We start from the raw sequence: 12,879 nt of genomic DNA on the forward strand, positions 1-12,879 counted from the left end.
GTAAAGGCCAGTCACATCTGGCAACATGTCGGTGACCTGGCCACATTAGCAGCCTCGTCGGTAGTGAGTGTACGTACAGCCAGCTGTCTTGAGTCTTTAAGTACTGTACAGTGATAAAAGCTCCTATTCCTATCCCCACTCCCCCTCCTCCACTCCTACATCAGCCTCCGTGTCAGCATCAGCACCAGTGGCAGCAGCGGCACGGGGAGAACGTATCTGCTGCTCGCACAGAGCCGGGTTACGAAGGATCCGCAGCTCCCAGCACTGTGTGCATCGCTCCCAGCTGCTCACACCGCTGCTGAAGTTGGGGAACAGCAACCTGAAAGTTGGAGGCTGCAGAGTCCTGCGCAGGCTGAGCAGCCAGACAGCTCCTGACAGTCTCCCATCTCCCAGTCTTTCTCCGGAGGAAATGATCTGTGCCGCTGCTGCTGCTTACAGGGACGGTGCAGTGTGACAGCAACTAGATCCTCCCTGCACCACCTTCCCCTCCTCATCATCATAACCCTCCTCCCCTCCAGCTCTCTCCAGCTCCCGGTTTGTTTATAGAGCAGAGTGGGACTGGGAGGGATTGCAACCAACGCTTTAGAGCACATCCACGTGTTTTTTCCACCAGTGGGGTCTGGAGTATCTATCCAAGAGAGCGGCTGCTGTGGGAGCAGCACACCTGACTGTCTGTGTATGACATAACACTAGGAATATCAGGGAAGTGTTATATCTATCCTGCTCTCCAGCTGGTAATATCACTGAGGCATGACCACCAGCGGGTATTTTGGTGATGGGTCAGGAGAATACACAGCATCATGGTAGAGGGTGGCATCAGACTGGCATGGAGTGACAATGTGTAATGTACACCAGGGTCTGTATCTCTTCCAGAGGACCAACAACTCATTCTGCAACCACTTGCACCCACCTGTGTATATCCTTACTCCGGACTATTGCAAAAGTTTGAGCAATGACATGCATCTCCAAAAAGAATGAATTATACATCAACACGTTCATCTCCACCAGCCAACACCACAATACTATAAGGGACATTTTTCAATGAAATATCACTTACCCATTTGGATGGACGCTAGTTTTATCATTGTATCAGTTTATTATATATGTGTCCTTATAACACTGGGGATTTGCATGTGTAGAAATCACTTCAACAACTCTGGACAGCAGTGATGTGTCAGCTGTACAATAGATTGCAGGTCTCTACATCACCTGAAAGTGCTGTGAAAGTTTGAAGACAACATCAGCACCATCCTCCTCCACATTCCGAGAGCTCTTTGTGGATTACTCACTTTCCAGCGCCACTTGCACCCTCACACCTTCTGCCATGAAGAGGAAACAGAAAAGGTTTATCCAGATGGCTTTGCTGTTCTCCGTGGCTTTGATATTTCTGCCTAATATTGGTCTTTGGTCTCTATACAAGGAAAAACAGCTCCTGAAATCCACTGATGGAGGAGATCAGGTAAGACACATATAAGAAGTTACTGTACCTTAAGGAATGCACTGATTTGCTGGACTAATACACTGTATAGATTGTCTAACCTCACATTAGTCACTTGAAACAAGCTATTTAAAATAATTGACTTTCAGTGCAATTGATGGGATTACTTGGCTTGATATATGATGAAAACGTTAATCTTAAAGTCTACTGGGAACGTGAAACATTCATTGGATTTCTATTTGATGCAAATCAGACACTATTTATAACTCTGAAAAAGACAACAAACTCTTCAACTTTTCAACTACCCTGTATACACAGCTTTGTTATCATCATACATGTTTATGTATTGGCTAGATGACTAAATAATAAGTATTTCAATTTCCTATTACATTGATGAATAAATGTTGTATTGACATAGAGTTCGCTTGGGGAATTCTGCAAGTCAATTACCTTTACAACATGTCAACAAAAGGTTCATTTTTTATTGTTCTTTCTGCTGACTTAATGTACTTCATGAAGTCTTGAGACATAGTTAATGCTACAGTATCTATGGTCACTGAATGCATACAGCCAGTTAAATGTACTTACTGTATGCATTTTAAGCAACCCAAAATATTTAATATTCAAACATTCAGTGGATGTGTTCTGCATGCATTTGGAACTTCAAATCTGTAACTATTTGGAATTATTGTGTTGTCTATGCCTAGTTTATAATATGAAAATGTTCTGTGACTGAACAGCATTGTAGAGAGTACTGGACACAATTTGGTAATTTTTAGCCGCTTTTTATACTTAGTGCCAAGTTCTTGTTTTGCAGAAAAGTTTACAGGCAGAGGGGTTTTGGCAGAGGATATATCAGGGAAGAGCAGCCAGTTTTCCCTTTTTGTAGTGTAGTTGAATGAAATAAGCATAATAATAACTGGGAATCCTGATTTGTTCTACATGTTATGCTTTTGACAGTGCTTGGCTAATCTACTTCATTACTGTCTACATTCATTTTGTATTTTTAGATACTATTCCTTCAATTTATGAAACAAGAGAATAATATATGATGGCATTCACATATTAAATATGAATCTGTCTAAATAAAGGAACCAGATACAGACTTTAAATATTGATAAATATCTTTTCCATTATGTTTCAAAGTTTCTGCCATAGATTAGAAGGTACTTGCTGATAATCTATCTATCTATCTTTCTATCTGTCTGTCTGTCTGTCTGTCTGTCTGTCTGTCTATCTATCTATCTATCTATCTAATCTGATTTTAATTATGTCATCACGCTTATGTGCCTGTGTGCACTGAGTGCGCCATGCATATTAAGATGACCTGGAAGATCACTGGAATGGAGGAGGGTATTAGAAACAAAATGGGCTGGGAGGGGATGGGGAGTGAAAATGGAGAATGGTAGAGTGCAGGAGGGAGATGGATGATAGCGGGAGGGAGGGGGCGGTATGGGAGAATGGTGGAGAGCGTAAGGGAGAGGGATGAGAGTGCGAGGGATAGGGATGGGAGTAGAGATGGCTAGTGAGTGAGTGTCTCAACACACTGACTCGAATCATTCAGATGAGCGAATGATTCAAATCACTCAGTGTTTGGTGTGTCGAGACACCCACCTCTCTAGCCTCTCTATCAGTGGATCTAGAGTGAATGGCAGCTCCGCCCCCTACACTGCTGATCCGACCTGATTATACTTATCTACTGTGTCGGATCATCAGTGTAGGGGGCGGAGCTGTCAGTGACTCACTCTGAGTCGCGCAGCTACTGCTAGCACAGTCTCGAGACACTTCAATGAGTTGAGCCATGAGGCTCAACTCAGTGCAGTGAATCATTCTGCCCATCCCTAGATGAGAGTTGGAGGGATAGGGATAAGAGCGGGAGGGTGGGGGCGGAGAGTAGTCCAAAGAGTGGGAGACATGGGGGCAGTCAGGATAGATGTCGAGACAGCGGCTGAGGTTGACCCGGCAGAAACTGGGTCTAAAACTACTAGTAATGCATAAAATACATAGTTTATAAATAGAATAATTATAATATGCAACTGATGATACTGCACATAGAAACTTCTGCATCTAATATTTGTAGAAACTTTGAGTTCTGATGTCATCATTTATAATCAGTGAGTTCTGAATTCATTACATCTCTAGTCATTTAGCAAACTTGTGTTTATGGAAAAATACCTTCATATTGTTAGTTATAATGGACAGTAGCAGTCGCCTTTGGACATCGGTGACCTCTATCAAAGCACTCAGCCTGCTACTTTGTGTCTTTGCATGATCATGGAACTCCTTGGTGACTCTTAAGTTTAACATGCTTTTAACTTTCAGTAGGTGGCAGATTATACCATATATCTTTTGCCGCAACTGTAATGTATCTATCTTGTGTATATACAATTTTCATAAACAGAGATATAAGGTCTTATATGTCAATTGTCATATATTATATATCACGTGCAAGTTTTTTTAGTTCTACTAATGCCTTCTAGTGTATGGATATTGCTGTATGTCTATTATGCAAGAAGTATCAATGGCAAAACCATTTTTGTGACAATTTGTAAATATAAATATATTTTATATGCTGAGAGAACCTATGTAAAGGCATTACCCAAGTTCATGACCTCATACCTTCAAGAGTCAGTAGGATGTGATTACATCATACCATACTAATTTGTGTTCAATAGGGCTAGTGTAATACTGTCATGTAAAGCCAACATGTTATTTTGTACAATATACAATACCGTCACTTCTAGCCTGTTTACATGTTTGATATAATAGCTATGAATCTTTTCAAGATCAGAAAATAGCTTTAATTAAGCAGTAATGAGTGATTGTAATACATCTCTAGCATGGAAGTGAAATTCATCTGATACAATTTATTTATGCTTTGAAATATGTGTATATTTTATATGAAGTATTTAAAACTTTGAGCTTTTCTACTTCTAAACTAAGGGGCCTATCCATTAGGCTACCTGAAAAACTGAACGTCTAGCGTTCAGTCCTTCAGGTTGCCGGGTGCGGTGCCCGCACTGAACGGCGTTCACTGAACGTCATTCAGTGCAGGAGACCGACCTCCTATCTGTGAACATGTGGAACCTGCCGCTTGACGTCAGGTTGACGAGCATGTTCCACAGATAGTCGGGGTCGGCAAGGACCCAGCATGCACGCGCATCGCTGGTCCTTGCCGGCTATCCATTGGATGACTTTCTGAACGTTCCAACCAAAACCTCCTGGTACAAGTACAAGTAACAAGTCAAAAGTCTTGTTCTACTATTAACCATGCACTTGAACTGTTTCAGCACTGGACCCATAACCAATTGTACTATGTACGTGTTAAGGTTTTGGGCTCACACAAATAATGTGAGATGACCACAATGTCATTGGGATTAATATGGATCCTGCAGAATTACTTTACTTTAAATTAGTACAATGATAATTACAAAAACAAGGGAACAGTATTCATTTCCAGATTATGCACATGAAAAGGGATGTGCACCACTGAATATGTCTTCGGTAGAGTGCTTAGGGGCTCATTTATCAACGAGTTTTATCATACGCAACTTAGTGTTTTCAGTAAATGATCAGTGGTCCTGGCTTATTGCATGCATGTGCAGATGCTGGAGAAAGCTGTGCTGATTTGCTGGACATATGTTACAAGAGATGATACTTAATGTTTGACAATCTAAGTTTAAATTTTCCACCATGAGCAGTCGTGGACTAGAATTTGCAATAAATTCCCTATTGGGGATTGTGAGAGCAGCATACCACCTCCAGGAACATACTGTAACTATTAGACCTTCTAGCAAATGTATTATAAATGATTACAAATCTAAACAATTAACCAGCTTTATTTCATAAATAAAGTCATACTAACTGATCTGCCAGAGGCACCTGTACTATAGACACTTGTCATCCACAGTAGCTCTTGAATCTCGCTGCTGTCTGATTCCCTCGCTATGGAGTCAGTCCTAGGGGATCCTTAGAGGTTAGTTTTCATAGATAGATCTTAGTCCTGAACAAAACAAACTAACTAAATGCTATATAAAAGTTCTATTTCATTTCTCAGGCAAGCAAAATAAATGTTTTTAATTCTTCGTTGGATTTGGAAAATAAGTGTACAGCTGATATAGGGCACTTTGCAATATATACAGTAGTGCATGATATAATGTGATCTATGTAAATACATAACACATATATTATATATGTTACAGTAATGTGAAGCACAACAAATGCAATGAAAAAAATATATGTTTAATAAAGTAACTACTTATATATACAATAGGTTGGGTACAGGGTGCCAGCACTTGGGATCCCGGCAGTCAAAATCCCAACGCCAGCATCCCAATAGGGTTAGGATACCGACACCTGTCAGTAAGTATCTTGACCCTACCCATATCCCTATCCATACCCCTACATCTAAACTTAACCCTCCCACCAGAGCCGTAACTAGACTTTTTGGTGCCCTGTGCCAGAGAAAGCATTGGTGCCCCCCCACCATTTTTTAAATAGGGACATAAGATAGTGCCCCTGAAAAAGGGCCATGGCTTCATGGGGCAGGGCCAGGGAAGAGATAGGGGTACTCTTGGGGCAGCCAGGAGATGCTGGGGATAAAAGAAGAGGAAGCTATAAGTGAGAATGATAATAAGCAGGAAAATTGACAGGCCCAAACAGCGCCCCCTGCCCTGCGGTGCCCTGTGCCATGGCACTGGTCGCACTACCCTAGTTACGGCACTGGCTCCCACCCCGCAGCCTGAACCTAACCCTCCCCCCCACAGGCTAAACCTAACTTCCCTCCATAGCCTAAACCTAACCCTCCCCCCTAAGTGCCTAATGCTAACTCTCCCCCTAGTGCCTAACCCATAACCCTCCCTCTAACCCCACTACTTACGGTTGAGATGCCGTTGGTCTGGATGCTTGGGCCGGGATTCTGACTGGTGTTGGGATTCCGGCACCGGCATTCTGAGCTCCGGCATCCCAACAGCCGGGATTTAAACTACATCCCTATACAATATACTAAAAGAGTGAAGTAAACACCCTGTACCAGACTAAGCAATATAGTATAAACAGCTCAGATTGTGGGAGTAACTATCAACTATGTGTACTGTATGGGGCTTATTTGGAGTTGGGAGCAAAGCAAAAAACATAACTTTGCACCCAACCATGTTGCAATGCAAGGGGTACAAATACATTTATTGTTTTGAATGCTGGGTAAATACTGGCTGCTTTTGCATGTAGCCCACAAATGCTGGACAGCTTTATTTTTACAGTGCAATTTAGATTTGCATTTGAACATGCCTCTCTCAAATCTAAGCACAATTTAAATATGTCCCAGACCCTTTCTTTTATCTTGAGTCATAGGGGTATATTTACTAAAATGCAGGATTTTAGAAGTGGAAATGTTACCCATAGCAACCAATCAGATTCTAGCTATTATTTTCTATAACCAGCTAGATAAATGTTAAGCAGAATCTGGTTGCTATGGGCAACATCTCCACTTCTCAAAACCCGCACTTTAGTAAATATACCCCATAAAGATAGAGTATAGGATTGGATTCTGATAATGAGCAACAAAATGGAATATAGCCTGTATACTATAGGTAACTATTTTAAATGTAAGTTAATCATGTATTGTATCATTTATATAAAGTAACTTTTTGCTGTGCCAACTACAACTGCAAGAATGGAAAATAAAAACGGTTCTACTTAACTATGAAAAACAAATAAAAACAAATTAACAACAAATAAAAACATACTGTCAACTAATTTTACATGAAACTTGTTACGCTACATGATAATTTGTCAAGAACTAAAATAATGCAACAAGAGTCAACAGCCCACAACTTTACACAATGTTAACATTAATGATATACTGTATGGAGGGAATATGATTTTTGTTGCAATAAGTTCTATTTCTTTCTGATAGCTGAAAATTTGACTTTTTATATTCTGACAGCTGGCAACCATGGTGTGAGCTTCTTGGGATTTTGAACATAGCATTTTTGTATCTTCCTGAATCAAAAGCAATTGCAAGCTCATCTGGGCAGGGGCAGTAGCACGGATGCACTGATCTACACGGCTCTGAGTAAAATCGATACCTCTGTATAATTTTAGTAAAGAGAGACAGGGGACTGACTTTGATATTTACTTTTCACACAGTTATGTTCCTTCTGTACTGTTAACTGAGAAGGCCAAACAATGAAGATTTGTGGTTTTCACCAACCTGTACAGAATACTAATCAAATCTATGTAACTTTTGTAGCATAACATGACCTTTATCTATACTGTTTAGCAATAGAGATTGGATGCTACTGCATTTTCCTAACAATTACTTCCATGCCATTGTGTTTGTTTACACTGTCCAAACATTTGACCAAATTTATCAGTGAGAGGATGACTGGTTTGAGTGTTTACATTGTAAACAATTCAGATTGATCACGACAACAGATTGGTTATAAGCATCAGCCGTATACTTTACAAAAGCGGTTTAAAAACAAGACCTCAGGGACCAATAAAAGCTCAAGATTTTCAGATATCACTGGTTAGGTTTCCAATCATCTACTAGTATTGTTCTAAATCACATCAATAATTTAGTTTATTGAGGAGATTTTAATCCAGTTTCAAGTCTTTCATTTATATAAATAACCAGTACTATATCCAATGGGACATGACTAACTCCTGGATCTACTGTAGAGGTAAATATGTTGCCAATTGCTGTTTCAATAATAGTTTTTCTTCAATGACTTTAGAGCAACGTATTTGACACTTAAAAGCGTTACACATATTATCATAAACTTTATCAACAGCTGTATAGCTATTATAAATAGAAAAGTATAACATTATAAAAATAAAATGGATTTGCATCAGTCATTCAAAAACATCTAGCATCGATTCTGCCACATCCTAAGGCTAGTAAGTTATGGTGGTCAGCACCTATTGCCCCGCTGCCACGCTGTGTTTAATACAGTTACTGTAGAAATGAATAGATTAGAATGTTTATCAAATAGGGTTTAAAAAAGATATTCATTCCTAGGAGTATCGCATACACCCATTCAGTGTGCAAAGGGAAACAATAGATAAAGGTACAATATGTGTTTAGCATGCTTTTACTGAATGTCTATTTCAGGAGATCTTGTAAAGGTAACAGTGATAAATGATCACATTGCTTCAGTTCTTAGCAGTTGTCTTACATTAGTTTAATTTGTCTATAATCTTAAATGATTGCTATTATCCTTAGATGGGTGTCTGCCATGAATGTAATTGTCTGATGCCCCAGTCAATTACAGTATGCTCTACAATCCAATTGAATACTGTAAGTCACACATGCCTGTATAAAAGTGCACGTCTTTGTATAGTTTGAAGTAGTTTTGATACTACAGTCTTCATTTTCACAGCAGATGGCACTATATCCTACATTGTAACATCAGCTGCAGAGAAAGAGAATTGCTTTACACCTCTGTTGTTTATTATCCCAGATTTAGTTATTTTTGTGTCTTTCACATGAAAATCTTTTCTTTGGTTTTTGCCTTTTATTGATTAGCCACAATCCCTGGATCTTTTAGCCATATATTCTGCTATATTGAATCTATAGTTCTAAGTGATTTCTTGGTTTCGTAATAATTTTTCAAAGAATCACATTCAGCTCTCAATTTTTCTTCTTTTACTCTGAGGATTTTGTCATTAAGTTTCATTTAGTTCCAGAGCTTACAGTGCACTTGAAGGACTCTGTTAGCCACCTGTTCAGTGTAAAACAGAAACAAGATAATTTACTAGTGATGAGACAGTGAGTTCCATGCATTTGTTAATGCACCACTCAGTAATTGCCACCTGACTTAACAGCATTTAGCGCAGTAGTGCTTAGCTGCCGTGATTACTCATGTGTGCTGTGTTCCAGTGAACCTCATTATTGACCCTTTTACTCTGTCTTAGCAAAATCATTTGTTAGGGAAATTCTGAATACATGCTGATTCTTATTCAGTTTACTTGAATCTCTTATTTAACACCAGTCCATTGTAAATTATGTCACAATGGAAAACACAAATCAGACAATACAACATGACTTTATACTGTTCTGTGATAATTATAAAAAAGTGTTATCAAATATTTTTCAGTATTTTTGTGAAAGGGCATTTGAGAAAATCCTTCCTCTGGGCAGGATGTACTAAACGGAAAATGCAGTAAAAACCCTGTTTTCTGGGTTTTACCACATTTTCCATATGTATCGTCAGCTGGCCGCCGGGTCTCCCTATGGAAACCTATGAGCTTTTACCGCACCTCGCTGCTATGAGGGATCCGATCGGACCCCTCCCAGCATGCCCCGCGGCCACCGCGTCACTCTGCGCATGTACAGATGGAATCCCAGGTCGGAAGGGCTGTCCTTTGCGCTACTGATCGCATATGTTAGTGCATATGTGATCAGTAGGAAAGCGAATTATGGCGGGATGTACTTCCCAAGGTTAGTACATCCCGTCCTCTGTGACTTTCAAAAACCACCCACTAACACGGCAGCCTGCAGTTGAGGTGTGTTAAGTATAAACATGTCATAAATTTAATGTATATCATTTAGTACAATGATGCATGGCTTGTGTTATTTATAGATAGATAGATAGATAGATAGAATTATATATATACATATATATATATATATATATATATATAAATGATTATGTTGGGAAAACAATACGCATGGTGAAAGAGCACATAGCTATGCGTAGATCCTCTATTAAGAAAACTTGCATTAAATTGGAATCTTTAACACCACTGATGGCCAGACATTTTGCCACAAATGGACACACTTTAAAGGATTTTTCTTTCATGCCAATTGATCATGTGCCACCCCTGAGGAGGGGGTGTGACTGTCATAAAATACTGCTGCAGAAGGAGTGTCAATGGATTCATACATTGGGGACTATGCGTCCAGATGGACTCAATGAGGAATTTACCTTTTCAGCATTTTTGGATTGACGGAATTTGCATTAACTTTGTTAACATTCAGTTTATTTTGTGACCTCATTTCCATTCATGGACTAGTTAGCATTGGATCATTTAATCATTTATGGTTGCCCTCTGAGTCTTCGGTCAGGTTCTAAGTTTTTGTGATGATATGACAGTTCTATTTTTAAGTATGGTCAGTATATATACTTGATAATTTATTTAATAATATTTACATACTGATATTAACAAGTTTCTAGCCCTTGATGTGCAAGTTACATGTGTGTTATATTTTAAATGTTGTATTTTTATATTAGCCATAACGTTGTTTTTGGCACATCCACTGGCTGGCGCTGCTGAGCTGGTCAGGGATCGTGTTGGAAACATTCACGTGGTTTGTTGATTTATATTATTCATTGGGTGTTTTCTCGCTTTATTTTTTCATTTTGCAATTTTGTGTTTACTGGTTTCTTTCATCTGGCTAGTTGGCCATGCAAGGGGGCCCTGGACTACATCACTGTCACATTGACGCGATTGGTCATGTCCGTTATGGCTAATGGCATGGCTTCTGTCAGATGGTTGCCTAGTTACGTAATCAACATTGGATCCGTCACTTCCGGTGGCGCCGCAGTGTATGCTGTCTTCCAGCACAATGGCACAGCACATTAGTTCCGAGCTCTGCAGCCATTTCCGGCGCGGGTGCCAGGACTAGCGGTGGCATGTGCTGGTTACAGCAGCAGCGGTGGGCACCATTTTCAGGAACAGACGTCATTGCTGTCATGTGTGTCACTCAAGTGAGTGTTTGTCCATTAGTTTAATCTTATTGGAGGGGTATTTTACCACCCTTGGAAGTTCATTTCTTCAGCAGTCCCTTGAAAAAGGTGATAACGAAACAGCTGTCGGGACATGTGCTGCTCACTGCTAATCTATGGAGGTCTGGGGTGTTTGAGCTTTGCTCCAACATGCTAAACATAGGACTGCAGATAAGTTTTTAATAGTGTCTCATATGGATGGCTTGTTCCCTGTTTTTTGTATGATATTAAATATTTTTTTTGCATTTACTCTGTGTGCTGGTTGTACTCCATATCCATACACCAGTATAGAGGATGGAGGTTATTATATACATAGTTACATACACACACACAAAGAAAGGCAGCAAGACTGATCCTGCATTTCAGTTTAAAGAAACTATCATCAGGGATGATGTAAATGGTTTACAGCTTACTTATATATTGACCAACACCAAAAGTGCGCAGGATCTGATAAGGACCAATGACATCACTTCATTGTGACGCGCCTCCACTGACACTCCACAATGGCTCAACCATTCCCTAGTAACAGGGAAATAAATAAAATATCCTTCACCAAATATTAAAGCACATGAATAGAAATACACATATGTGGCTACAGGAGATGCATAGAATTCATCATGGCCATGCTCATTGTAGTGGAGTAGGCTTTCCACCACATGTCATGTAACCATTGAATGTGTCTATAATATTTACAGAAAACAATTAAAGATTAGGCTTTTATTCAAGCCAAAGGAGATCATATTTTTAGGAGGGCTTTTGGCTTAGACTTTATTAATGATTTTATATTGCAGTGTGGCTAAGTTCTGTTTGTGTAACTTGAAGTGTCTAGCGACAAGTTGGTCATAGAGGACCTATGTAAGGTCATCCTTTCTTTAAATTGTTTTGTGGTTTTCCCCACATAGAGGAGGCCACATGTACATGTCAAACCTGTTTGATCTGAAATTGTCTTCCTGAATGGGAGTGTATGTATTACTTTCAAATACTGGCCTTACTTGCACATTGACATATAATAATCTAATTTAACAGCTTGTTATAAGCAGGTCATAAAATGAAAACATTTATAATACATCGTATAAGAAAAACAATGCTGAAAATTTATATGAAAATTTACAGCTAAAAAATACATTTAACCTGTACAGTCAAACAATGATTGAATACATCAGAACCCAACAGAATCATAATAATCCTCCCAACTTATTAGGAGTGCTATCAGTTTGCAGGGCCACTGGGATGAGGAAGCAGCTGGTCACCAGGGGTGTCCAAAGGACTCTAATGATGGTTCTGCAAGCAAGTAGTTGACTGTCCTGTTCCAGGCATCCTGCAAGCAAAATGCAAGCACCACAGTGTAGCGATTGTGTAACCACTCACCCACCCCTAGTTATGGCCCTGTTGGAGTACAACATGTATGATGCAATTGACACACAATGTGGCAGACACTGGAATGTTCAATTTATGTATAATTTAATGTATATAATATATACATAATTTTTCCTATTGTGGAAGATCTTTTATATCTGTAGTACATGTGTAAACTGGACTGATGTTTCATTCAGTTCTTTTGGCATGATCCATAACAATGGGTAATGTATTAAGAGTAGGGATGTGCAGGCTCGGATAGGTTCGAGTTTGCACGTGGAGTTCGGATTTTTCCCTCCAAAAAAACGGAACTCAGAACGAGGCAAAACGTCATCTTACATGGACGAACATCAT

At 39.5% G+C, this 12,879-nt stretch overlaps 1 protein-coding gene across 1 annotated transcript in view; it reads left to right on the plus strand.

The window, feature by feature from the left end:
• The first annotated feature begins 550 nt into the window (after positions 1-550).
• The window catches only part of GALNTL6 (polypeptide N-acetylgalactosaminyltransferase like 6), a 1,410,303-nt gene continuing 1,397,974 nt past the window's right edge, over positions 551-12,879 (plus strand). Inside the window, exon 1 of the mRNA XM_088448140.1 lies at positions 551-1,459. Within this exon, the coding sequence (XP_088304266.1) occupies positions 1,325-1,459 (135 nt within the window). The 5' untranslated portion in view covers positions 551-1,324. The remainder of the gene's footprint in view (positions 1,460-12,879) is intronic.

Source organism: Taudactylus pleione, unplaced genomic scaffold, assembly GCF_031769625.1.
Source record: "Taudactylus pleione unplaced genomic scaffold, aTauple2 ptg000021l, whole genome shotgun sequence".
Taxonomy (NCBI): Eukaryota; Metazoa; Chordata; class Amphibia; order Anura; family Myobatrachidae; genus Taudactylus; species Taudactylus pleione.